The 27,656-nt window shown below is 37.5% G+C and overlaps 2 protein-coding genes across 8 annotated transcripts in view; one reads left to right on the top strand and one right to left on the bottom strand.

Annotated features, from left to right (window-relative positions):
- Positions 1 to 3,427, top strand: part of CCDC73 (coiled-coil domain containing 73) — a 177,971-nt gene extending 174,544 nt beyond the window's left edge. For all 7 annotated transcript variants that reach the window (XM_085011484.1, XM_085011487.1, XM_085011486.1 and 4 more), the window contains one exon: positions 2,570 to 3,427. In XM_085011484.1, coding sequence (XP_084867610.1) covers positions 2,570 to 2,791 — 222 coding nt within the window. In that variant the 3' untranslated portion in view covers positions 2,792 to 3,427. The remainder of the gene's footprint in view (positions 1 to 2,569) is intronic.
- EIF3M (eukaryotic translation initiation factor 3 subunit M) lies at positions 1,270 to 27,451 on the bottom strand. Its single transcript, XM_005661051.4, has 11 exons — positions 27,352 to 27,451; positions 24,593 to 24,725; positions 23,465 to 23,603; positions 23,059 to 23,182; positions 22,812 to 22,906; positions 10,491 to 10,574; positions 9,537 to 9,636; positions 8,848 to 8,929; positions 5,074 to 5,217; positions 3,852 to 3,912; positions 1,270 to 3,394 (listed from the first exon to the last, which is right to left on the bottom strand). Exons 1-11 carry the CDS (start codon positions 27,391 to 27,393, stop codon positions 3,274 to 3,276), a joined length of 1,125 nt encoding a protein of 374 aa, XP_005661108.1. The 5' UTR covers positions 27,394 to 27,451; the 3' UTR covers positions 1,270 to 3,273.
- Positions 27,452 to 27,656: the final 205 nt, after the last annotated feature.

Here is a 27,656-nt window from a genome sequence, read left to right on the forward strand (position 1 = left end):
TAGGGCTGCACCTAGGGCATATGAACGTTCCCAGGCTAGGGTTCCAACAGGAGTGATAGCTGCCAGCCTACACCACATCCGTACCAGATCCGAGCCGCATCTGCCACCTACATCACAGCCCACGGAAATGCCGGGTCCTTAACTCACTGAGCAAGGCCAGGGATCGAACCTGTGTCCTCAGGCATACTAGTGAGATTCATTTCTGCTGAGCCATAACGGGAACTCCTAGAAGTGATTTTTAAGAATTTTTTTTTCAAGGCTGCACCTGCAGCATATGAAGTTCCCAGGTTAGGGGTTGAATTGGAGCCGCAGCTGCTGACCATAGGCCTGGCGACAGAGGATTGATCTTTAACCTGCTGAGCGAGGCCAGGGATCCAACTCACATCCTCATGGACCCTGTGGGATTCTTAAACCTTGAGCCACAAAGGGAACTCTGGAAGACAAGTGATTTTTAAAAGCACATACCTATTAACTAGAATGACTGCTGTCAGCTATAAAACCTATTAAGCTAAATAGGACAAGTTTTAGATGTAAACTCTACATCTTGTTTTTCTCTACAGCCAATCCTTGCTTCCGACTCTCCCAAGGAGGTAAAGGGAAACCAACTATGTGTACATGTCTCTTTGCTTTCCATCATGGATTAAAAGTTAAAGGATCAGAATTTTAGAAAACTGAGTAATATGTGCTTGATGTCAAACATGCCAGAATGCTTCTGGCATTTTGATGGCAAAACAGGACCATTGTTTCATACAGATCAGTCATTTTACTCCACAATCAGTAGCAATCTAGATTTAGCGTTGGTCTGGCTCCACACTGATTCTCAGTACCGCAGATGCCTTACATTTTTTTTGGCTCTGTGAGCTACATGAGGTGTTGAACAGGTACATGCCAGACAGTATGAGAAATTTACATTTACCCATTACCGGTTACTTACAATAATACATTGTGTAACTATAAGAAGCTGGTGAGAATACCAAGGCCCGGTAAAAGTTAAACGACTTGTTTAAGGTCTCTTGTCTCTTGGTGGTCCTGTGCTGATACTTTCGTTTTCATCTGTTATTTCTTCAGAACACAGGCAATCAGATAAATGTGAACAGTGAGAGGTCAAGACTCTGAGGGGACTGGTGGCTAACTAGAATTCTCAGGAGCCAAACAAAACAATCCACAATGAGCAGTCTATTTAGGGAACTGTGATTATATGTAAACACAAACTCATTTTAAAAATTACTATATAACCACTTTGAAAACACAATGTTACAAAATACACCATTTTGGAAAAGATACTGAAAAAGATTTTAATGCAAGGTAATACTTAGAGATCTTCACAAAGATTTAAGATCAAATGAAATTCATTACAGCCTAATTTATTAACAGTAAACGTTTTCCAACTTAAATGTCCAACAATATATTCAATTATGGAACACGACAGAACCATGCTCTTTTAGAGGGAACTTCTGAAAATGTTTTTAAACGAGCATAGAAAATGATAAAAATATGATCCACATTTTAAAGAAGTGTATATAGAGAAAAGACCAGAATATTTACATCAAAATGTTTAATGGTGGTTGGGATCTTGGGTAATTTTAATGTTATTGTCATCCTGCTCCATACTTCTAAAATATATTCCCCTTCAACAGAAGATTTTAATTTGAATCTAAGGCCAAATTTTTTTCAAGAAATTCAAATTTGTTTTTGATAGGGATTAAACTAAAAACAAATACTCATCAGGAGATAGTTAAATTATCGCACATCCATAAAAAGGAGTATTTTGCAACCACTGACAGTTGTTTATGAGAAATTTTAATGACTTAGGAAACAACTCATGAAGGGAAAAACCAAGATATAAAATTCTATAGAATGGTCAAATATGCTAAAAAAAGAAAGGCTAATCGCAATCAATACTTAAATATTGACAGGTTTCTCTGGATAGTGGATTACTAATGATAAATTTTTAGTTTTATACTTTATTTTCTAAATTCCCAGTAATTATTTCACAATAAAGCCTTAAAATGAAAAACTTCTAAAAGTTAACACAGTAGAAGTATATGCCCCAGTGTGACTCCTTGGAAACACGCCACCTTCCAAATACCTCACTGCTTTTTCCTGTTTCTCCAACAATGGTGTTCTGAAGCTTAAGAAGAAATATGAAGTAAAAGGCAGTTTTTATATGGAGATTTACTTCCGTTACCATTTCTAATTTTCCCTTAGCTTTGATAGAAGATACGAAACATAGACATGTCTGGGAAGGAAAGGGAGTAGAAGACAAAACAGATTTTTATCTGCATTGTTGTAAAAATGTTTTCTTTCAATGTAAGCTCAAGACCTCTAAGAAAATGTGTGTGGTATTGTTGAAATATATTAGAGATCTTGAAGAGCTAATACATAAGCCTACAAATTCTTAATTTTGTAATTTTTTTAGTGCCAAAATTACTAAAATTGTTGGGAATTAGCCAAGAAAACAGTGGCTTTTATAATTTCAGAGGCTTAAGAATTTTTCTTTCAACTCTGATGACTGTTTAGAAGAATAAGTAATAATTTCAGTGATAAGACAAGTTTGGTTATTTCCTAGGTGAAACCAAAGCCTCTGAAATCAACTCTAATACAAAGCCATTTTCAAGCGATCAAGACTAAAGATACTACTGATTTGGCTGCATCTTCCCCTGGTGAAGATAACTGGCAGAGCCAGGTAACAAATCAAAAAAGTGAAATTGAAAAGTTTCTAAGCTTAGAAAATGACAACCAACCTAAAAAAAGAAAAGCGGAAGAGATGGTAGAAAAAAACAACAGGTGAAAATAATGTTGGTAAATGATTTCGGTGGTGAAATAATTTAATTAAAATTATGTGGTTTAGACTAGAACACAATGTTTGTAACACCTAAGGCTTTACAGTTGTACTCACTTTTCCAACCTTTTTCGATGTGATGAAATCTTATGTTTTTGCTCAGCAAATGCTTCATATGTGATAGCTAAGATTGCAAGTTTTGATGTTAGCATCCCATTTGCCTAAAGTCTTTCCTCCCTGTATTCTTTCCTCAAAGCTCTTGCACCTCAAAACCCCTCCTGATAGAACACAACTTACGTTATCATACAAGATAGACATGGTGACCCTCTGTAATTTATTACTTTGTATCCTCTGAAGATTATGATTTCTTTTCAATTTCTTTTAAAGTTGCGACAATAAATGTCCAGACTATAGTCAGATTTCAGTCTATAATGTTTTACTGTGATTTAGATTTTTTTTCCAAAAAGAACAAAATTATATAGCATAAAAATTCAGGTATCAGAAAGACTCAAAAGGCTGTTTTTCACTTTGTTCAGGTTTTGTTTCCAGGCATTAAGTGTGTCATACAGTTGTTGCCATTGTTGTTTTCCAAATGTCCGATGTGTGCTATGACTGGAAAAATTAAAAACAAAAGTTATTAGCCAACCTTTTATCCTCTGGTATTCTTTTACAGTATTACTGACTTGTATCTAGTTAAAAACAAGGTTAAATACACATAGAAGACAATTTAGAGTTGTAAGAGAATAAGAAGCTTATTTAAAAAAAAAAAAATTTAGCCATATTGATCCTAAACCATCTATTTTCCTGAACTACATAAACCAGACACAGAAGTCATTAGTATTCTGGCCAGTGCTGAGCCATTAAATGAAATGTGCTGGAAAATAGGACTCTTTCATTAAATAAGCTAATCACATTCAGTCTCAACTTTAATAAAATTATGATGAATAGCAACTATTTAACTACAGTCAACTGATAAGAACACCACCTTGGGTTCTCTAAACATTTAAGTGAAATAATCCGAACAAACTAAATTGTTCTACAAAATGCTGTGAAGTATTAAGTGTCTTACCTGACAACTACTTTTCTCTGGGTTTGATCAATTTTGCAGTAGACCATTTTAGTTCTCACCGCTGAAAAAAGATGTTTTACACATGACATGTTATATGGGAAATTCCTAAGAAAAATAGCCTAAAGGAATGAAACTGTGACCATAAGCCATAATAAACTTTACAGTTTTCCAACATTATTTTACAAACTGGCTCTTTGAATTTAACAACAAGCATAACAATATGATGCAATCAAAAGGAAAGCAATGCATCTGTCCTCTGGTTGCTAGGCCTATCTGCATTAAATATCACAGAGGGTATTCATTAAGAATTCTAGTGCTGGAGTTCCGAGTGGTGCGGTGGGTTAGAGTGGTGCGGTGGGTTAAGATCCGACTGCAGCAGCCTGTGTTGCTCTTCAGAGGCGCAGGTTTGCTCCCAGGCCTGTCACAGTGCGTTAAAGGATCTGGTGGTAGGAACTTCCATGTGCTGTAGCTGTGGCCATTTAAAAAAACAAAAAGAATTCTAGGGTCCTATTCCTGCAATCATGCAGGGAAAGGGGGGGGGGTTCCCCTAATAAGGTATTAGTTCTTTATAGGACTACTTGAGACTCAAACCAAGCATTAGAAAGAAGCCTATCAACATTTCTGTACATTACTCTTAAAAACCACATAAAAAAAATCCTAATTAACAGTTAAATCACTTTACAATAAATGCAATTACTGGGGAAGAATTCTAGGCCAATTATAAAAAATTGATCATGATTAACATTTGCAGATCATTTACTATGTGACAGACACTGAGCTGAGTGCTTTTACCCATCTTAATTTAATCCTCACAACCACAAATTAACTCCTATATTCTGGTTTCCTAGAGGAAGATGTGGTTTCGAATGTAGGTCTGATTCTAAAATCTAGGCTTTTTTTTTTTTTTTTTCCCCCACAGCTACAACTGTACCTGCAGCATATGAAAGTTCCTGGGGCTGGGGGTAGAACTGGAGCTCCAAGCTGCATCTGTGACCTATGCCGCAGCTTGCAGCAATGCCAGATCCTTAATACATGCAATTTATGTTTCCACTGAATTTTCAATCTACGACAAATATAATCTGCTAACCTACTAAACATAACACATTTGTTACAAAAGGATCTAGCAATGTTAGCATAAAGCTCAGCTTCAAGAATAAAAATCTCATTTTCCATGGGGTAGGAGAAATCCTAGGAAAAAAATGAAAATGTTCCAGTTGCTTACCATCAATAACAAATGCTTCAACATCATCAGCTCCAATCTGAAGTTCTTGTTGCATTGTGTCAAAAGAAATTTCTTTATTTTCCACTGCCATTCCCATAAAAGTGAGTAGCCTCATTTTTGCCATATTCTGTTCATGTAGTAGGCCTGAGTAACACAATAGAGAAGCCAGGTAAGAATCCACTCTTATTAAAGACCTGCACAACACAACCCTTGTTTTAAAGTGTGGAAGTCACTGTGCGTGAGCATGTATACAGAATTAAGTTTCACAAAGTTTCTTGTATTTGCAAACCATAAACTGACCCCATAATTATGGAGCACCTAAAATTATTTCTCTATAAACGCATTTCTTTATTGCTTCAGTGTCAGAGGTGATTAAGTTCAAAGTTAAGAATGAGCTATCAATTGGTATTTTTAGGCACTAAAAGTTATGTAATTTTAATTTTTAATATTTATACAATTTATGAGATAGAGTACACAAAGTACATTTCATAAACATTTTTATTTAATTGCTTAAGCTTGTTTTTACTAATAGCTCTCCTCTTAAATACAAGATTACTTACTATCTGTTCTGTATCAGTGTTACTGGTAAATATGGAGTTTTAAAATACTTTAATACTTAAAAAAGTCAGAACTGCAAAAGTATGTTTATCATTTAACATTTACAGTTTTAAAATGATTAGTACTAGATAAATTAACAGTGATACTTTTTTAAGCTAAAGTAGAAAAGTACAAATTTTGCCTTGTAATTTCTAGTGAAACATTCTATTTACAATTACTCACATCACAAATAACTGTTAGACCTAGAAGGAAATTTAACAGATTACCTAGTCCCAATCCTATCTCTTAAAACACAAAATTGCAGAGGAAAGATATTAAGTGACTTATTAGTTACAAAGTGGCAGTACTAGGCCTAGAAAATAAGTTCATTTATAAATCACTAGAAATATAAGTTATCTACAAATCCTGAACATCTAAATTATTACCCATTCCTAAAAAGAAGCTGCAATATAACCCATCAAATATACTTCATTTGAGGCTAATTTCTTAATTACAAAAACAAGTTTCTAAAATTAATCTAGATTTACATGTTTCTTTTTTCTGAAATTTAAGATTATGTAAACTCAGCAAATGACTGATCAGGAACCCTTAAGTAATTAAGAGCCTCAAGTTGTATTGTTAAAAAAGTTCTAAGCACTCCATAAATAAATCTGAAATTTGTAACATTCATATATTAGCAGAAGCCTGGGGAAGCCCATTAATACAGGACATAATCGTCTGTTAATTAGCTGTAATTATAATGCAGGCTTTCTATTTGGCACAGATTCAACAAAAACATGATCATCATAACTCAAATGAATGAGGTATCCAAGTAAGTACTGCTAACTGGGTTTAATGGAAATCTACAAGCATCAAAAAATCAATTAGTGCACATTAACCCTAATTAACAAATGCAAATTAGATGCTGATTAACTTTCCGAAACAAGAAGGTAGCAACTGGATAACACCAGATTACATGTGGACATGTTAGGGCAATTCAGTTGACACAAGATAGTGCTACTGTTGGCCCAAGTTGTCAGTGTTAATAAAACAAAGTGTTTTGAGATAAACTGATGCCACCTGTGGAATCCAGACATTTTAACCAGAATTTCAGCTGTAATAAATGTTTAATGATACATCTAAAACCAAAATACATACTTAATGTCTTTCTCAAAGACAGACAAAGTTCTAATAAATGATTTCTAATTCACACAGATTGCAAGAAACAAAAGGCAAAACAGGGAAACTGATTTCTGGTTCGTACAATGAATGAAAGATGCTATTATGTTTCCCCTACCACAGACAGCAAATACTTAAGATTTTTCTCACTATCTGGCAATACAAGAATATTTCCTTAACATTATGAATTCTACAGACACAGTTCTCTTTTAATATGATAAAACTTCTAAAATTTCTAAGCTATCATTAGAAATAGTCTCAGTTGAATTTTACTGCTATTCTTTGTGCAGTTACAACTTACTATAAATCAAAAAACCTATCAGAGGATTGAAGATTATTTCTAGAATCAATTATGTAAAACCACGACCTTACATGTGGAAACGGGACTTTAAAAACACTTAAACTGATGTTTAAAGTCACTAGTACTTTAAAACAAAGAACCAAACTTAAAGCATTTAAGACTCCTGTTCTCAAAATCAAACTATTAAGCCAGTGAAGAAGACTAGTAGGAAAGCTGTGCTTTGTTTCATGAAAGTAGAACATTACCTTCAAAGATGAAGTCAGTGTTCTATGCCATATTTCAATTTTAAAGTTATAAAAAAATCTAATTTTATGGAAACATTTATTCATTACTAATATGTCAAAACCTTAATGCAGTAATAAAAAAATGTGCATCATTGAACAATTTCTGCATTGTCACTGACCCCTGTCTTAAAATGCTGCAATATAGAAAACGTAATTTTAATGCATGCAATAGCTTATGAACCAGTGCTCCTTTGAAACAGTCAATTACACATCAATGGGGGAGTGTCAAAGTGTTAATTACTACTCCTTTTTCTTTGGTGCGTAAATAAAGAGGTTGCTGACATTAACATTCCATCACATAGCTCATGCCACAAAACAAATTAACTGGGACAGAATGTGGTTTTCTGGGTCTAGTGCACCTGGCAAAGCCTTCAGCACAAACACACTTGCATCTCCTTTATATTGGTGTATTTCAAATGCTTATTATGTTCAGAATGATTCAATCTTTCCCAATTCCAATGGCTGCACAGAATTTACAGGTGATGGGAATTAAGATTACCAAATTGAGGACTAATAGTATAATCAAAGTAGATTATAAATGTATTCTTTACACCTCAGTCAGGAAGACTAACAATTCAACTTTAATATGGAAAATATCACTAGACTCTAATTCTGATTATTACCTAGTAGAAAAACAGAGTACTTGGTTTCAGTTGATGTCACTCTTTAAAAATGGGTTTAGAACAATTTAAACCTGTTCAACTAAATATTTTCTAAGTTTTCTCCCTGTAATTTCGGCATGTTAAAAACATGCTCGAGGAGGAAATACTGAATATATATGCAGTTTGCTCAGTGAGGATGAGTAAATCCAATTTGGCAACAATTAGTGAGCTTTGATGCTCTAGAAAGAGAACTCAAAGATAAAAATCACAAAGCTTATGAGCATCCCACTCTGGTGCAGCGGGATCAGCAGCATCTTACAGCACTGGGGTGCAGGTTCAATCCCCAGCCCGGCACAGTGGGTTAAAGATCTGACATTGCCACAGCTGCAGCTTGGGTCACAACTGGCTAAGTCTGACCCCTGGCCTGGGAACTCCATATGCTGCAAGGTGGCCAAAACAAAACAAAAAAAATCAAAGTTTAGACTTACTATGCTATCTTCAACAAAGTGTAATTAGAAAAGTTTCTTTTATCATGTAAAACCACTACAATTCCATTTCTAACCCCATCTACAATTTCACTTAGTTGTATCTTCTTAGCAATACAAAATACTTATACAATTTGTCAATGGAGGCGGGGGGGAGCCAACCGAGTAAAAGATACTACCTAAGAAGAAAAAAGCTATTTGTTACAATTATGACTATGGCTTTTAAAGTACCAAAAATGTGAATCACCATGTACCTAAGGAATAAGATCCTGACGTCACTGGTTAGGTTAATTTACACATAAGGCCATGTTCATATGTGCTAGGATCTCACATTCCCATCACTCTCTTCTACCACCCCTCCCCCAAGGAAAATCCTCAAAACTTACCAAGTGAATCAATGAAGTCTTTATTATTCTGATAAAACTTGACATATGATGCCAACTTAGCACTCACAAAAATGGTTAAAAGCTAAACAGATAGAAACAAAAAAACCTGTCACAATGGAATCAAGATTTATGCTCAAGATATTTTTAAAAAGACACTAACTCCCAGCAACAAGACTACGCATTTCTTTCTGGCAGAAATTTCAATCTGTTTGATCAAATTACTATCTAAACCATTTGCTTTTATCAGACTCAACTGAGATGAAAGAATAAGTAGATACAGTGAGCTCTAAACAGTGTACCCTAAGAGATGGTGGTAATGACATAGTACAAATAGAAAACAGCCCAAAATACACTTCATTTGAAAAGTGTGTTGTGTTTTTCAAATATCAGATTTATCTTGCTAATTGGAGCTAGCTGACACTGTATGCTAAAAAGAAATTTGTACTAAGTTAATAATGGCCAGGAAAGTGAGGAGATGAAGGAAAGGGGAAGAGGAACAGGAGTGTGTTCAGTGGTTGGAGAAACCCTTAATGCTGGTCCTAAATTTCAGTCTGTTCCTGATATAGAATGAATAAATAGTTCTCTTTCCAGATCTAATAGTCATGTTCATTAATATCAAGAGAGTTCTGGCTCAGTATGTTAGATTTAGGGGAAAAGAACATTTTTCACATTACGGATAAACTACTTACATCATGAATAAGCTCGCCTTCCAAAAACTTGACTGGTTTCAAAGTAAGAAGGTGGTCAAAAAGAAATGCATTTGGATCTTTCAATGCTCGCACAATACACCTTAATTAGAAAACAAAAATCCAAGCTCAGAGTCTTGAAATTCAGGTACTTTTCACTGCCTTTGTGGACTGCAAAATACACTCAACTAAGTAAAATATCTGAGAGTTCAATATACACATCATAAGAAAAAGCTACAAGATTAGGGTTAAAAAAAGTCAATCTATCAGCTATACATTTTAATAAAATTACCTGTACACAAAAATATAGCTGGAGAGTAATCAAACAATAAATACAACAGCAGTATTTAACCATATGCCAGACCCTAAGGTAAGTGCTTTAACATGTATCACCTCGTTTCATCCTCACAGCATCCTGAGGCACATACACTATTAACACGCTCATTTTATCAATGATGAAACTAGCTTAGAAAGAACCAGGAAGTGCTAATTAAGTGGTCAAGCACTTGAGCAGGCATTGTGACCTCAGAGTCAGAGACCTTTTCCACCAACACCTATCATGTACAGGTTATTGTGAAGCAAGAGCCCTATAAAGAAGTTATCTTAATTTTCTATTTCATAGATTTCTAAGTTTTTAGAAAGCCACCCATTTTCCCCCATCTACACAGCTGAATATTAAGGTAAAACTGACCCAAGATTAGGTTCTACTACTCATGTTGAGAACTGCCATTCCCATAAAACCCAAGAAAACAAACACCATGTGGTCATTTCAAATGTATCCTATGGTGCTCTCAACACCAAATCTTAAATTTTGGTATCTACATTAGAATCATCAAAGAGCACATGGTATCAAATGGCTTTGGATCACTGGTGGATGTATTCAGTCACATGACTGAAGACTGTAGCTCACCTCCACCCTGCTGAGAGCGGTCACTGGAACACAGTGTTTAACGTTACCTGTGAGCATCAACTCGAGCCTGGGAAGCATTGTCCTCTGTGTAACTTCCTAGCAATTCCACCATGACCTTTGATGCAGCATCACTGAAAAGAAATACAGCTTTAAGAATTTCAGAGTGTCATTACAGCCACTCATTCATTCAAAAATATTTACTAAGTGCCAAGTACTGTGCTGATGATGCATACAATGATGATCCAGAGAGACAGTCCTCCTCTAGGGGAAAGGTCATGGAACTTTCCTTTTAGTCAGAAAGAGGCAACTAAGGAAAAGTAACAAAAAGTAAGTGCCAAAAGGAAATAAACGGTGATGTAATAGAGTCATCAGAGCAGAGATAGGAAAGAAAAGACTACCTCATATGGAAAATGAGCAGGGAAAGTCTCTCTCTGAAGAAATGACATATAAGCTGAGATCTAAAGGATATAAAATAACTGGCCATGAAAAGTGCTAGAGGTGGAATGTGAGAGTTGAATGACTTTTCAAGCAGTGAGAAGACTAGGTATAAAGGCCCTAGGTGAGAAAAAAGTTTTGTTTTGGTATAGCTGAAGGTGAGCCAAGACCAAATATTTATACGACTCCACTAATGACATCCTTACAAACACCTTTAAAATTAAAATTATGTAGATTATCCATTTTAACTGCAGGGAAAAGAACAAAATAATTAAAGGCATTCATTCACCTCGAACTCCTAGAAAATGTTTAATAATAATGTTCCTCCTTCATTTCTTCCTTTAAACTGAAGAATCTTCAGCCAGTTATAGCAAGTTTGCTAAGTAGGAGAAGTAGCTGGGATTCCCCTCCCCACTTTGTGCTTTCTAAAAATCTTCCCATCTCCCACACACACATCTGGATTCAACCCGGGTAAAATAAAATCCATGCCATTTATTTTTAAAAGAGATATTCTACTCAGGGATCAAGATCACGGAGGAATAAGACATGGAGCTTACCTTCTCCCACAAACACATCAAAAAAAACCCACCTACATACAGAATGATTTGCACAGAACATCTACCGAATGCTGGCAGAAGACTTTAAAAACCTCCAAAAAGGGCAAGAAACCCTTCACATAACTGGGTAGAACAAAAGGAAAAAGAGAGAGCGAGTGAAAGGAATCAGGACGGGACTAGCACTCCTGAGAGGGAACTGTGAAGGAGGAAAGGAACCCACCCCTGGGAAGCCTACTGACAGATAAGCCAAGACGGAGGGACCTCAAAGCCACAGAGAAAAGCACAGCAGCTGGACTGAGGAGGGCAAAGCAGAGAGAGAGAGCCACGCACAAACCATCAATATCACCTCCCAAGACACCACAGCCTGAGATGCTTGGGCAGGGGCTGGGTGTGGAGACTCAGGCTCTGGAGGTCAGTTCCAGGGAGATGACTAGAGCTGGCTGTGTGGAGACAGCCTGAGGGGCGTTAGGGACTGGTGCACCAAGGGCTGTGGAGCGGAATGCCACAGCCAAGGGAAACTGGGAGATCTGGGCCCACAGGAGAAGCAAGGTGCTATTGTTGGGGAGGGCAGAAAGAGGAGTAGACCACCATAGGAATATCTTTCTCTGCGCATGCCTCGACTCTGAGAGTGGGGCTACAGGCGACGGGCCCCTCTTGCACAGGCTAAGCGCAACAGGGCGCTCCTGTGTGGTATACAGGTGGCAGGGGCAAACTCATTTATCTCATACTCTAGAAGTGGGCATGGCCTGCCACCACTAGGGGTCCATGAACAGGCACCACCTACAGCCCCAGTCATCTCAGAGGTCAGCACTGCAACCAAGCACCACCCTTTGTTGCTCTCACTGCCAAATGCTCTGGGTACCAACTACACCTGCCTGAGGGTCACTATCACTTCCCAGGGCCCTGCAACTAGGATTAGCCTACACAACCTTCCTGCAGGTCCTTGTCATTGTCAAGGACCCAGCAACCAGGCACTGGCTACAAGCCCTGTCCATTGCCTCCATCTCTCTGGAAGCACACCCAGAACCCTAAAAAGAAATCGTAAGCCCTCACAAAATACCCCAGGGGTGCTCACGCATACATACAGACCTCCAAAACTACAGTAGTTGTTTTCCCTAAACTCACAGAACAACAATACAAGCAAAATGAAGAAACTCAGGAACCATTCCCAGTTAAAATAGGAGAATTCACCTGAAGGAGCAAACAATGAAACAGACCTCTGCAGTCTAACAGACACCAAGTTCAAAAATGAGGTAATGAAAATACTGAAAGAATCAAGAGCAGATATGAACAGTAATGCAGATTACTTTAGAAAAAAACTAAAAAATATGAGGAGGAACCAAGAAAAATTAGAAAATTCATTTGCAGAGAAGCAAGCTGAGTTAAAGGCACCAAAGAGCAGAATGAATAATGCAGAGGAACATATCAGTGACTTGGAAATCACACAATCAGCACAGCAGACAGAAAACCAAATGAAAGAACATGACAGCAATGTAAGAGATCTATGGGATAATATAAAGGGGGCCAATCTACACATAATAGGGATTCCAGAAGGAGAAGTAAAAGAGGATGGAAAATATGTTTGGAGAAATTATGGCTGAAAACTTTCTAAATCTAAAGGAAACAGGTATCAAGATACAGGAGGCACAGAGGGTCCCAAACAAGCTGAACCCCAACAGGCCCACACCAAGAGCATTATATTAAAAATGGTAAAATTTAAAAATAAAGAGAGGATTCTAAAGGCAGCAAGAGAAAAACAGTTAATTATAAGGGAACCCATATAAGGCTATCACCTGATTTCTCTACAGAAACACTACAGGCCAGAAGAGAGTGGCAAGATATATTCAAAGTTCTAAAAGGGAAAAATCTGCAGCCTAGAATACTCTACCCAGCAAGAGTATCATTTAAAATAGAGAAATAAACAATTTTTCCAACAAACAAAAACTAAAAGAGTACAGCAATACTAAACCCATTCTCAAAGAAATACTGAAAGGGCTGCTCTAAATAAAAAAGTAAGAAGAAAAAGGATGGAGGAAATCACAACTGGAAAGTAATCACTTTAAATAAGCCAGTATACAGACCTAAGAGAAGAAGCGAAAAAAAACAAAACAAAAAACCCCTACTGTAAAAGCAATGATAAACACAAGGAACAGCAAAATGATAAACACTAAGATGTTAAAAAAGGACATCAAAATCATAAAACATGGGGAAGGAAAGTAAGAAAATATACTCTTTCTGTAAGAATGGGTTTAAGCCTATATGACTCTCAGGCTAAAGCAAAGCAGATATAGGAAGAGGTTAACATACTTGAAAAACAGGGCAACCACAATCAAAACCAAACAATACATTCACAAAAACTAAAAAGAAAAGGACATAGCATAGAAGAAATGAAAATCTTCCAGCCAAAAAAAGGAACAAAGGAGAAACACAGAATCAACTGGAAAACAAGGTTTAAAATGGCAATAAATATATATCTATCAATAATTACCTTAAATGTCAATGGGCTGAATGCTCCAATCAAGACATAGTGGTAGAGTGTATAAAAAAACCAAGACCCTACAATATGCTGAGACTCACCTCAGGGCAAAGGACACATATAAATTGAAAAGGGATGGGAAAACATATTTCATGTGAACGGAAGACAGGAAAGCAGGAATTGCAATACTCATATCAGAAAAAAAAAAAGACTTTAAAACGAAGGCCATAAAGAAAGACAGAGGACACTATTTAATGATAAAAGGATCCATTCAAGAAAAGAATATTACACTTGTCAATATATATGCCCCTAATATAGAAGCACCCAAATACATACAACGAATACCAACAGACATAAAAGGATACGTTAATGGGAATACAATAATAGTAGGAGACTTTAACACCCCGCTCACATCAAAGGACAGAGTCTCTAGACAGAAAATCAAAACAGCAACAGAGATCCTAAATGACACAATAGAAAAGTTAGACTTAATTGACATTTTCGGGACATTACATCCAAAAAAATCAGAATATATATTCTTTTCAAGTGCACATGGAACATCCTCAAGGACTGATGACATACTGGGGCACAAAACTAACCTCAACAAATTTAAGAATATAGAAATTATTTCAAGTTATCTTCTCTGACCACAACAGCATGAAACTAGAAATCAACCACAGGAAAAGAAATAAGAAAAAACTAAGTACATGTAGCCCAAACATGTGGCTAAAAAAACCCAATGGGTCAAAAGGGAAATTAAAAAATACCTTGAGGAGTTCCTATCATGGCGCAGCAGAAATGAACCCGACTAGGAACTGTGAGGTTGCAAGTTCGATCCCTGGCCTTGCTCAGTGGGCTGAGGATCCAGCGTTGCCCTGAGCTGTGGTGTAGGTCACAGACACAGGATGTGGCTCAGATTCCATGTTGCTGTGGCTGTGGCGTAGGCTGGTGGCTACGGCTCCGATTAGACCCCTAGCCTGGGACCCTCCATATACCACAGGTGTGGCCCTAAAAAGACAAAACAAAAACAAAAATCTTGAGACAAATGATAATGAAAATACAACCATTCAAAACCTATGGGATGGTGAAAAAGCAGTTCTTAAAAGGAAGTGCACAGCGATACAGGTGTTCCTCAGAAAAGAAGAAAATCCTCAAACCAACAACTTAAACTACCACTTAAAAGAATAGAAAAAGAAGGACAAACAAAACCTAAAGTCAGCAGAAGGAAGGAAATCATAAAGATGGGAGAAGGAAATAATAAAACAGAGATTCAAAAAACAATAGAAAAAAAATTAAAAAAACTAAGAGCTGGTTCTTTGAAAGGGTAAACAAAATTGACAAACATCTGTCCAGACTCATCAAGAGGAAAGAACTCAAATAAATAAGTAAATAAATAAATAAATAAGAAATGAAAATGGAGAAATCTCAGATACTGCAGAAATACAAAAAACCATAAGAGAATACTATGAAGAATTACATGCCAACAAATTTGACAACCTAGGAAAAAAGGACAACTTTCTAAAGACATACAGCCCACCAAAACTGAAGAAGAAATAGATCAATTCAACAGACCAATTACTTGAAATTAAATTGAATATGTAATTAAAACACTCCCTACAAACAAAAGTGCAGGACCAGATGACTTCACAGGCATAGTCTACCAAACAAACAAAGAACTTATTATACCCATCCCTCTTCAACCTTAAAAGGTTAACCTTAAAGGCTGAAGAAGGAATAATCCCAAAGACATTCTATGAGGCTACCATCACCCTAACACCAAAACCTGACAAAGATACTACCAAAAAGGAAAATTACAGGCCAATATTTTTGATGAATACAGATGTTGGCCAACCAAATCCAACACCATATAAAAAAGATCGTACACCACAACCAAGTGGGAGTCATCCTAAGTTCATAAGGACGGTTCAACATATACAAGTCAATCAATGTCATACACCACATTAACCAAAGTGAAGTAAAAACCATATGATCATCTAATTGATGCAGGAAAAGCATTTGACAAAGTCCAACATCCATTCATGATAATAACTCTCACCAAAGTGGGCATAGAGGAAACATACCTTAACATAATAAAAGCCATTTACGACAAACCCACAGCTAATATAATACTCAACGGAGAGAAGCTGAAAGCCTTCCCGTTAAAATCTGGAACAAGACAAGGATGCTCACTCTCACCACTTTTATTCAACATCGTATTGGAAGTCCTAGCCACAGCAAACAGACAAACAAAATAAATAGAAGGTATCCAAACTGGAAGAGAAGAGGTAAAACTGTCACTGTATGCAGATGTCATGATACTATATATAGAAAAACCTAAGGACTCCATAGGAAAACTACTTGAACTGATTAATGAATTCTGCAAAGTAGCAGGATACAAGAGTAACATTTGGAAACTGGTTCCATTTCTGTATACTAACAATGAAATATTAGAAAAGGAATATAAAAATACAACACCTTTTAAAATTGCACCCCCCAAAATTAAATACCTAGGAATAAAACTGACCAAGGAGGTGAAAGACTTATATGCTGAGAACTGTAAAACATTAATCAAGCAAATTAAAGAACATTCAAAGAAATGGAAAGATAGTCCATGCTCCTGGATTGGAAGAATTAATACTGTTAAAATGGCCATACTACCCAATGCAGTCTACAGATTCAATGCAATACCTATCAAATTACACATGATACCTTTCACAGAACTAGAACAATCCAAAAATTTATATGGAACCAAAAAGGATCCAGAATTGCCAAAACATTCCTGAGGAACAAAAACTTAGCAGGAGGCATAACTCTCCCAGACTTCAGACAATATTACAAAGCTACAGTAATCAAGATGGTATGGTACTGGTACAAACCAATGGAGCAGAATAGAGAATCCAGAAATAAACCCAGACACCTATAGTCAATTAATCTTCAACAAGGAGGCAAGAATATAAAAATGGGAAAAAGACAGTCTCTTCAGCAAGTGGTGCTGGGAAAACTGGAGAGCTGCATGTAAATCAATGAAACTAGAACACACCTTCATACCATGCATAATAAATTTGAAATGGCTTAAAGACTTAAACATAAGACACCAAACTCCTAGAAGAGAACACAGGCAAAACATTATGACGTCAACTATACAAATGTTTTCTTAGCTTGGTCTCCCAAAGCAAGAGAAATAAAAACAAAAATAAACCAGTGGGACCTAATCGAACTTAGAAGCTTTTGCAAAACAAAGGAAACCACACACACAAAAGACAACCTACAGGAATGGGATAAAATAGCTGCAAATGATGCAAATGCTAAGAGCTTAATCTCCAAAATATACAAATTCATACAAGTCAGTAGCAAAAAAACAAAAGACCCAAATGAAAAATGGGCAGAAGATCTTGAATAGACTTTTCTCCAAAAAAGACTTTGGAGAATGGTCAACAGACATATGAAAAAATGCTCAACATCACTGATTACTAAAAGAAATGAAATCAAAACTACAATGAGGTACCACCACCTTAAACCAGTCAGAATGGTCATCATTAGTAAGTCTACAAATAACAAATGCTGGAGAGGGTGTGGAGAAAAAGGAACCCTCCTACATTGTTGGTGGGAATGTAAATTGGTACAACAACTATGGAAAACAATATGGAGGTAGCTAAGAAAACAAAATATAGAACGACCATATGATTCAGCAGTCCCACTCCTGGGCATATATCCAGGCAAAAACTTTCCTTAAAGAAGATACACCCCTTTGTTCACTGCAGCACTATTCACAATAGCTAAGACATGGAAACAAATGAATGTCCATCGACAAATGAATGGATTAAGATGTGGTATATACATACAATGGCATAAAAGAATAATGCTATGTGCAGCAACATGGATGGAACAAGAGATTCTCATACTAAGTGAAGTAAGTCAGAAAGACAAATACTACATATCACTTACAAATGGAATCTAATACATGGCACGAATGAACCTATCTACAGAAAAGAAACAAACTCATGGACATGGAGAACAGACTTGTGTTTGTCGAGGGGGAGGGAGTGGGATGGACTGGGAGTTTGAGATTAGCAGATGCCAACTACTACATTTGGAGTGGATAAGCAATGAGATCCTGCTGTACAGCACAGGGAACTATATCTAATCACTTGTAATGGAACATGATGGAGGATAATGTGAAAGAAACGTGTGTGTGTGTATATATATATATGTATGTGCGTGTGTGTGTGTGTGTGTGTGTGTGTAACTGGGTCACTCTGCTGTACAGCAGAAATTGACCGAACACTGTAAATCAACTACAACAAAAATTTTTTAAAGTGATATTCCCACAGTTAGGTTCAGTTAAATTATCTTATGCCACACTGCAAGCACAGGAACACTTCTCAGTTTTAGCAGTCACAGTACACTTTAATCTAATACATCTTTTCAGTTGAAGTCTGAATTCACAAAGATGAGATAAAATAATCATTTAAAGTGCACAGTATCTGACATAGAAGGACTTAAAAGATGGTATACAATTTGCACTTGTCAATTACCAATATAAATAAAATGAAGGGGGCACCCATAAATGAAAGCATTCTCACTAAAAGGGCAAGGCAAGTCTCAGAAGTCTATTTAGAAGCAGAAAAACCCACCACTTTCCATACATTACGCCAAAACCAAATCTCAAAATTTAAATCAGCAGCATGACAGAAACGTAGAGTTTAAATACATCCTCTCCTAGTTCCTAGTGTGTGGGTAGCATTCATCCACTCAGGACCCATCCCTGCCAAACACGTTGGGAATACAAGGACTGACAGACAACGTTCCTAGCCTTCACTGAGCCTACAACCTCATAAACCTTTCAACAAAGGATGATACCATGATAAAAGGAGAGGGTGCTGTAAATATGGGAGGAGCATTTCAGGCAGAAGAAAAGAGTTGAGTGTAGGTTTAGAGTAAGGGTAGGCCAATTTTCCATGAAGGACCAGACAATAAGTATTTTAGGCTTTGTAGGCCACACGGTCTCCACCACAACCACTCAAGTCTTGGCAAAAGCAGCCACAGACAGTAAGTAAATGAACAAGTATGGGTGTGTTCTGATGAAATTTTACGGACACTGAAATTTTAATTTCATATAATGCTTACATGTCAAGAAATACTCTTCCTGGAGTTCCCGTCGTGGCGCAGTGGTTAACGAATCCGACTAGGAACCATGAGGTTGCGGGTTCGGTCCCTGCCCTTGCTCAGTGGGTTAACGATCCGTGCGTTGCCGTGAGCTGTGGTGTAGGTTGCAGACGCGGATCCCGCGTTGCTGTGGCTCCGATTCGACCCCTAGCCTGGGAACCTCCATATGCCGCAGGAGCGGCCCAAGAAATGGCAAAAAGACAAAAAAAAAAGAAAGAAAGAAAGAAAGACTCTTCTTGATTTGTTTTTTCTCAACTATTTTAAAATGTAAAAACCATTCTTAGCGTGTAGGCCATACAGAAAAACAGGTACCAGCTTCTGGTCTGAATGGGAAAGAGCATGGTACTCTGGTATCTGACACAGAATCATTACATCTAGGGTATAATAACCAAGAGGGAGGGTGTAGGGTGGTGTGTGTGTGTGAGAAAGAGGGATGGAATGTCCATATAAACAGTGTTTCTGTGGTTTGTCCCTGCACTATACAAAAACGGCAAGATGGGAGCTCCCAGCAGAAACGAATCCGACTAGTATCTATGAGGACACAGGTTCAATCCCTGGCCTCCCTCAGTGGGTTAAGGATCTGGCATTGCCATGAGCTGTGGTGTAGGGTCAGACATGGCTTGGATCCCACACTGCTGTGGCTGTGACGTAGGCCAGCAACTGTAGCTCTGATTGGACCCCTAGCCTGGAAACTTTCATATGCAGCGGGTGTGGCCCTAAAAAGCCAAAAAACTATGGCAAGATGATTATTATCATATTCACCAAGCTCATTCTTTAGCAATAAATAGAAGCCCATGTTGGAAGGGACTTGTAAGCCATGCTAAGAATTTTGTATTGTATGCTAAAGAAAATGTAAACTGAAAGAATGATACGCTAAAATTTTTGCTTTCCAAAATCATTGTAGAGAGAATAAACAGAAGACCACTTCAAGATGTCTTGGGAACACAGAGACTAATTTAGAGGGAGAAAATGATAAATACATTTTGGTCACATTGAGTTGGAGGCACCTATGGGCTACATCTAAGTGGAAGCAGGTGGAAAGAAGTTGGACGTAAACATTTGAAGCCTGGAAGAGAAGCCTGGGTTAGAGACAGTTCATGACAGAACCACGGGAATAGATGGGATGACCCAAGGGTGAGGGAGTAGAATGAGAAAAAGGTCCCAGGTCAAAATCTTAAAGAATACCAGCATTTAAAGTAACAGAGGAGTAAGTCACAAAGACGTCTGAAAATGAACTGCCAAAGACGTTGCAGAAAAACAAAGTGGCATCACTTAAGTTGAGTTTCTATGAAAGAAGCGGTTAACAGTCACACACTGCTGAGAGGTCAAGGAAGAGGGAATACAGTCATCGCTGGACTGCATCTGTTTTTAAAAATGAAGAACCCTACACTCAAAAATTAGAAACTAATTTTTATATCAGAAAACTAAAAGAAAGTCAAGGATCTTATACTTACAAAGTGTTTTAAAGTATCTTAACTTGAATGCCTCTGGGAAGGGCATACACTCTAACTCCATAAACCACCATTCATATTGCCTTACCTCATCGCTTCCTACATCTACTGCTTTTCTATTTCAGAAGCAGTCACTCATATAGCACATATATACTGAGCACTACCAGTGTCAGACACTGTTCTAGAAATGAACAAAACAAAGTCCCTGCCCTTGTGGAACTTACATTGTAGAGGGGTCTGACAAATAACAAATATTAAAAAAAGGATGAGGGGGAAGAAAGTAATGCAAGGCTGGGGGACCGCTGCTATTTTTACAACCAGAGAGAGAAGGCCTTTCTGACAACAACTGAGCAGGCTGAAAAAGGGAAGAAGCCAAAAGTGAGGAGTTGTGAATGAAGCAAAGAATCTAGACAGGGACCCCTAAGGCCAACTGAAGAAGTGTCTCAAGAAAAAAAGACTAATCACCTAAAAATGCTGTAGCTATTTCCTAATATTGTTAACATTAGTGTATGTCTAGTAGAGCACAGATGGGTAATGATGTCTTATCTCAACTTCTCTGAGAATCAGCTTTGGAATTCTCTAGAACATTACTTTAGTTACTTCCTTTCTACACACAAAAAACTGAGAACCTACTAAATAGAAATTAGAAAAGTCTTACAAGGAGTAGTCATCATCTCTGATAAGCACCAGACATTCCAAGGGAAATCATAACACTTAACATTTTAAATTACAGTACAGACGACTTAACATTTTAAAGATGGACTTAAAAAACTGAAAAGGATAATGATAGGAATAAGATATCCAATGTTTACTGAGTGTTTCCTTAAAAATGAAGCCATTGTTTAAAAAATTTCATGTCTATGTTCTCTTATTTAATCTTTTTGACAACCTTATAAAGTAAGTACTGTTATTTCCATTTTGAATTTGGAAACAGAGGTATAGAGATGGTAAGGAATTTATCTCAGGTCACATAACATGTAGGAAGCCCAAGATTTTGAATCCCAGTAGTCTTACTCTAGAGCCTGCACTTTTACAGTACGTATTAAAATATGGATTCTGGAGTTCCTATTGTGTCACAGTGGAAATGAACCAGACTAGTATCCATGAGGATGTGGGTTTGATCCCTGGCCCTGCTCAGTTTAGGATCTGGCATTGCTGTGAGCTGTGGTGTAGGCCAGCAGCTGCAGCTCCGATTTGACCCCTCGGCCTGGGAATTTCCATATGCCACACCTACAGCCCTTAAAAATTAAAATAAAATATGGATTCTTTCTCCAATAGCTTTTATGTCCTCCCCAACTGAAGTGGTTCATTATAAAACTACTTACTCCTAACAGTTACTAACAATTGGCTAGAATGCTGTCACAAGTGTTCCAGCATGTCACAGACAATAGCCACTGAAAATGAAATAAGCTATTAATGCAAGACCCTCTGCTTATCTTCCTTAATATAAAACATTGAAACTTTCACAACAAAAATATAATTTCCTCTTGTTAAATGTAAATGGTCTGCAAAACATGTAATTATTTAACACAACAGACATGTTAATCTTGTTGATCCTAATAAATTAAACATCCTAGCACCAAAAGCCACTATAAAAATTGTGCAGTAAAACTAAACTGAAGACTGATTACTTTTTCAAAAAGTTTTTAACCACTATATGAAAAGAGAAATTAAAAAGCTAGGTCAAAACGGCAGGATTATCCTTCAACACTAATTCTAAAAACTGGGCCAAACCCATCATTTGGTAGTATCCATAAATTGGGTTTAGAGAAGAATAAATATTTTGGGCATGCAGTTTGCTAGGCTGAATACAAGCCTCAGGAGCTCAAGACCTTGCAGAAACCCAATAGGAACCATTTAGTACAGTTTATTGCAAAGTTTCACTTGAGGGGCACACTTTATACAAGAGACTTTGACTATGGAAAACTTCAATTGATAGACCCTCACCACCATTAAATAAAAACAATAGCACTACTCTGTAGTTAAGACATCAAAGCACCATTAAATAACTTAGTCTAATGTTATAAACAGCTTTGGCACTAACAGTTATACCGTTTTTAGAACAAGAACAAATTTTGCTTTTTAAAAAGTTTAAAGATGGGGAAAAAACTATTTTAAACGCTGCAATTATCTTTAATTTGGTAGGAGAAATTTACACAAAGAGATTTATAGCAACTCCTTGGAGAGGAGAGCAAAACCACTTATCCTACTTATCTTTAAAAAAGTCTCAACTACTTATATTGTCTGCTTTAAGTTCTGAGTTAGTACATTAATTCTGAATACCTTTTCTTACAATCTACAAGTGCCTCATAAAGTAGCCTTAAAAGGGTGTGTTTTTTCTCAGTGTTGAGGTTCCAGTCAGAAATCCATTTTCTAACCTACAATGAGATTAACAAAAGAAATTTAGTGACAAAATGAACATAGTTTCACAATTTAAAAGATAACATTTAGAAGACACATATTTGCTACTTATTTTAGCTATAAACCTAATTTCTTATAAGCAGAACAAGTACTTCACGCAATAACTCACTTGATCCAGCTCAGTTGGAATATACTGGATGGCCCCACAAGATGCTGCCACTTTAATGAGGCTGCAATATACTGTGTATCTTACAGGAGTATTCTTATCCATCCCATGAAAAAGGTTGCTAAGCCTGGTTAACAAATAAGAAAACAATATTTGAGATCAGTAACTATAATAATTAAATTGAGGTTATCTGCTCTGACAACAAACAGGGAAAGAGATACAATGAAGAACTTCACGTTACAAGGGGGGAACTAGGGCACAGGAAGGTTAAGTGACTTGTCCAAAGACACACAGCCGGTAAGAGCCACAGCTGACAGTCAAATTCCAAAATTCTTGCTTTTAACCACTAAATTACAGTAACATGAAGAGCCCCTTGAAAAAAAAATGGAGCCTCTTTCAGTTAACTTACAACTGTAGTCTCAGAGATGGGCGTTCACCTTCCCGAAATTTGACCAGTTTCTCACACAGGCTCTCAATCAGAGCTTCTTGCTTATCTGGTTCCAGGATCAACAGGAGGGATACCACGCTGTTCATCACACTTTCAACATCTACACATGTATGGAGGACACTTAATACTTTTGTACTATAATACTTAATGTAACTAATTATGCATGTACTTCCAAGTGTTTTAATGTACCAGAGACCACTAAACATAAAACACTTAAAAAGATGTCATCTGGCTACTGTAAAACTATTCTAGAGGACACTTTTCCTTCAATGGTATGCATTACACTAAAATCACAGAACACACGAATTCAAACTAAACCACTTCCGTTGTATAGTTAACATTCAGGAAGCAACTTATCTATTTTATTAAAGAAGGAAATTATTACCTAAGATTTGGTTTTCAACCAGTAAACAAAAAGACTGATTTACATGTCTGTATAGTATACAGTTTCAATTTTTACTAGCAAGATACTAATCATAAATTAAGTTTAATCTCAAACCTTAACTAGAGATTTCAGGACTCCTCATTTTCAAAATTTCCCATTTTATCTCAATAAGTAAGGAATCACCCAAATAAGTAAATGGCTTCTAAATTAACTGAAATTGTATTCTATGTGATATTACTCTAAACTTTATTTAAAAAAAAACAAAACAAAACAAAAATGATTTCGCGTTTCTGTTGTAGATCAGAGGGTTAAGAACCTGACACAGTGTCCATGAGGATGCAGGTTCCATCCCTGGCCTTACTCAGTGGATTAAGAATCCGGTGTTGCTGTGGTGTAGGCTGGCAGCTGCAGCTCTGACTCAAACCTTAGCCTATCATTTTTTTATTCAGTTCATTCTGAAATTACCAGTATTTACTGCGTGTAATAACACTCAAAAAACAGATGTAAAAAAGATGTTTTCTTAAAATAGGCTTACTTCCTAGGTATAACAGATTAGAAATAAACTGAAAGTATGTGTAAAGATTAAAAACGACAGTACTTAAAATTTCTTAGGTCTGAAACAAAACAAATACAATCCTCAAGAATGTTTCAAAAGTAGTCCTTTATGATTAGTAAGAAATATTACAAAAAAATTAAAAACAAACCTTTATCATCTTCCTTCAGACATACATCACAGGCTTCAATAATTTGAGCTAAATCTACATGAAGTCCACCTTCTGAGTTCTCTTCTGAAATTTCAGCTCCTTTAGATTTCAAATAAGCTCGAAGTTCAGCAGCCTGTTAAATCAAATAAAATGAATTATGAATCACAAAATACAAGATCTCAAACCATTCTGTCCCATTTCTACACACACACACACACACACAAAAAAAAAAAACCAAAGTAAATACTGCATTTAATGATGACTTTGGAGTTCCCGTCGTGGCTCAGTGGAAACAAATCTGACTACTATTTACGAGGATTCAGGTTCGATCCCTGGCCTCACTCAGTGGGTTAAGGATTCAGCGTTGCCATGAGCTGTGGTGTAGTCGCAGACAAGGCTCAGATCCCATGTGGCTGTGGCGTAGGCCAGCAGCTACAGCTCCAATTCGAGTCCTAGTCTGGGAACCTCCGTAGGCCGCAGGTTCGGCCCTAAAAAGACTTAAAAAAAAAAAAAAAAAAAAAAAAAAAACCGAAATGATGACTTCGTGCTAATCTCCCCTACCTTATCCAGCATCACAGCCTCACAGGTTTTCCTAAAGAAGTGACCACACAGACACACTATGACCCACACTGACCACCTTCAGAATTCCTTTCATATCACCTATACATACTGCTGGACTTCCAGTATATAGTAAAAAATCTTTCTAATTTAATTCAAAGCTTTTCGCAGGGGGAGGGGGACTGATCTGAGTTGGTAAACAATTTGTTTTAAAGAAATGAAGTTTTATTGATCTCAGGTGTATATAACACAGCTTCTTTTCAAGCCACAGACACTACTATGGCAAGAGGGCAATCATTTGTGAATTAAATGTTTGAGAATCTGAGATAAGCATTTTGAAAGACACAAAAAGATGCCTTCGAATGTTGCCTTGCACAAAATATTTCTATCAAATTGCATCTACAACGTAATTAACCTTTTAAAAGCCTATTTGGATTAGAAAGCACTTTAAGACCTATAAAAACATAACCATAGTACCACATCCAAGCATCTAGATATTTTCTACTCTAATGCATATGTAACATTTAATAACTTTTGAGGACTTTTGGCAGCCAAACATGAATGCAGACAATACTTAAAATGAAGTGAAATGGAGACGTAGGGATATCATTAGTAAATTCAGAGGCATCACATTTTCTAAACCCACAAATATGTTTAGCTACCATAGCAGATTAAATCTATAGATCTGATGGTGCCATCCTTTCAGATAACACAGTACCTTCACATGATTTGGCAATATAAGCAAGATTTCATAAAACAAATATCACCATATCAGAGAGCACAAAAATAGCAGTGCATGCTGAAGAAAATACAATATGGTCTCCTCCGAAAGGCATTTGTTTGGTTTCTGCTTTGTGCACACAAAGCCAACTATGCAATCAATAGTTTATTGTTTTCATCTGTCACCCTTACTGTCTACAGGTGGTTGTGGAGTGGTAAAAGCAAAGGAAAGGATTTGCAACTCCACTTCACACCTGTAATCAGAAAATCCGACCAAAGTTAAAACTCCTGAAGCAGTCACGTATATACTAAAGGAATGGCCAATGTGAAACAAGAACAGTAGAAATGACACTTTAAAATATAATCAATGACAAGAACTTACTGCATCTAAAAACCCTTTCCTATGTTTAAAAACAAACAAAAAAAATAAGTACTTTTCAGTAACCTAATAACCATTTGTTGACAACAGATTCCATTCCTAATCAGGTATTTTTTTTTTCCCCTTGTCTTCCACATCTTCCTTTCTAATTGTGCTCAACTCCTTCCCTTTCTTGTTTTTCTTTCTTTTTCCTTTCTCCTTATTGTGCTCTTCAGGGCTGTGGGTCTGCGTTTCTACCAAAGGAGAAAACAAACAAAAACCCCACATCTGCAATTATAAAAGTTCCATTAGACTAGGAATGTTTTATTCTACAGGAACCAAAATTTCCGTGTTAGCGGAGTAAGAAAAAAAATACAAAATCACAACACTCAAGACCTCACAGAATATAGTTTTCAGTTCTGCAAAATTAGGGAAGATCTTTACAAGTTTAACTTTTGCTACGGAGAGAAACGAGAAGCATTAACCATAAACGCCAAAGAGCAAAACCCAAAAAGAAAATTTTTGAATATTAGCGCTGTTCACCAGGTGCATGCCTCAAAGTATGACGTTATGGTTTCCGGTTACAGAACTCTCACTCCTGCCCTTCAAATAAGGATATGAAACAGTCTACGTACAAAATAGGGGTCACCTGTGCCTCTGCGATCACATAACCATTTTGATTTTCAAATCGAAGTTATTTTTCCTTGTACTGCTAACGCCACCTAAAGATTCGCCACCTCCCACTCAGGGTGTGGCTATTAATTAGGGGACGGAAGCAGATACCCTTTGCAATGAGTCAAAAGTACTGCGTCGATAGAAGTTAACTCCAGGCTCTAAGAGTTCCGACACGAACTAGGAAGTTGGCCGTCGAGCTGCGGCTTACTCCTGGGCCCGCCGGCCCGCAAGCTTAGTGCAACTCCAAGCCAGAAACGCACGCCCCTGCCTCGCGGCCTCCCCAGTCTGGCGTGTGGAGGCCTTGAACGGCAGCTCTCGGCTCCCCGGCTGGCTCCGTAAGGCAGCTTCCCGCCGGCACAGCCCTGGCTCGCTCAGGACGTGGCCCCTCACACCGCTGAACACCACCCTTGGACCCCGCCCTGGCGTCAGCCGCGGCCCAGGGGCATACCTGATCTTCCTCGCTGATGTCGATGAACGCCGGGACGCTCATGGTGAAGACCGGGGCACCGCGAACGAGCACCTCCCAAACCACGCCGACCGGAAAAGAGAGCTGGGCTGCGCGGCGGCGCCTCCAACTGCTTCCGGGTCACCTTGCGCGAGTCTTGCGGGACAGGGGTAACCGGGTCGGGCGGAGCCACCGAGGCCAATCCCAGCGCGCGCTCTGGTTGGGGGCGGAGCGGGGCGGGGCGGAAGCGCCCTAAGCCGCCACTCCTGCGCCGCGTCTCGGCGCCTCTAGCTGCTGTGACTGTGTTC

Source organism: Sus scrofa, chromosome 2 (genome assembly GCF_054392235.1).
Source record: "Sus scrofa isolate SSC_HxYL_T2T_F1_AM1 chromosome 2, Sscrofa_HxYL_maternal_Yorkshire_Landrace_v2.0, whole genome shotgun sequence".
Classification (NCBI taxonomy): Eukaryota; Metazoa; Chordata; class Mammalia; order Artiodactyla; family Suidae; genus Sus; species Sus scrofa.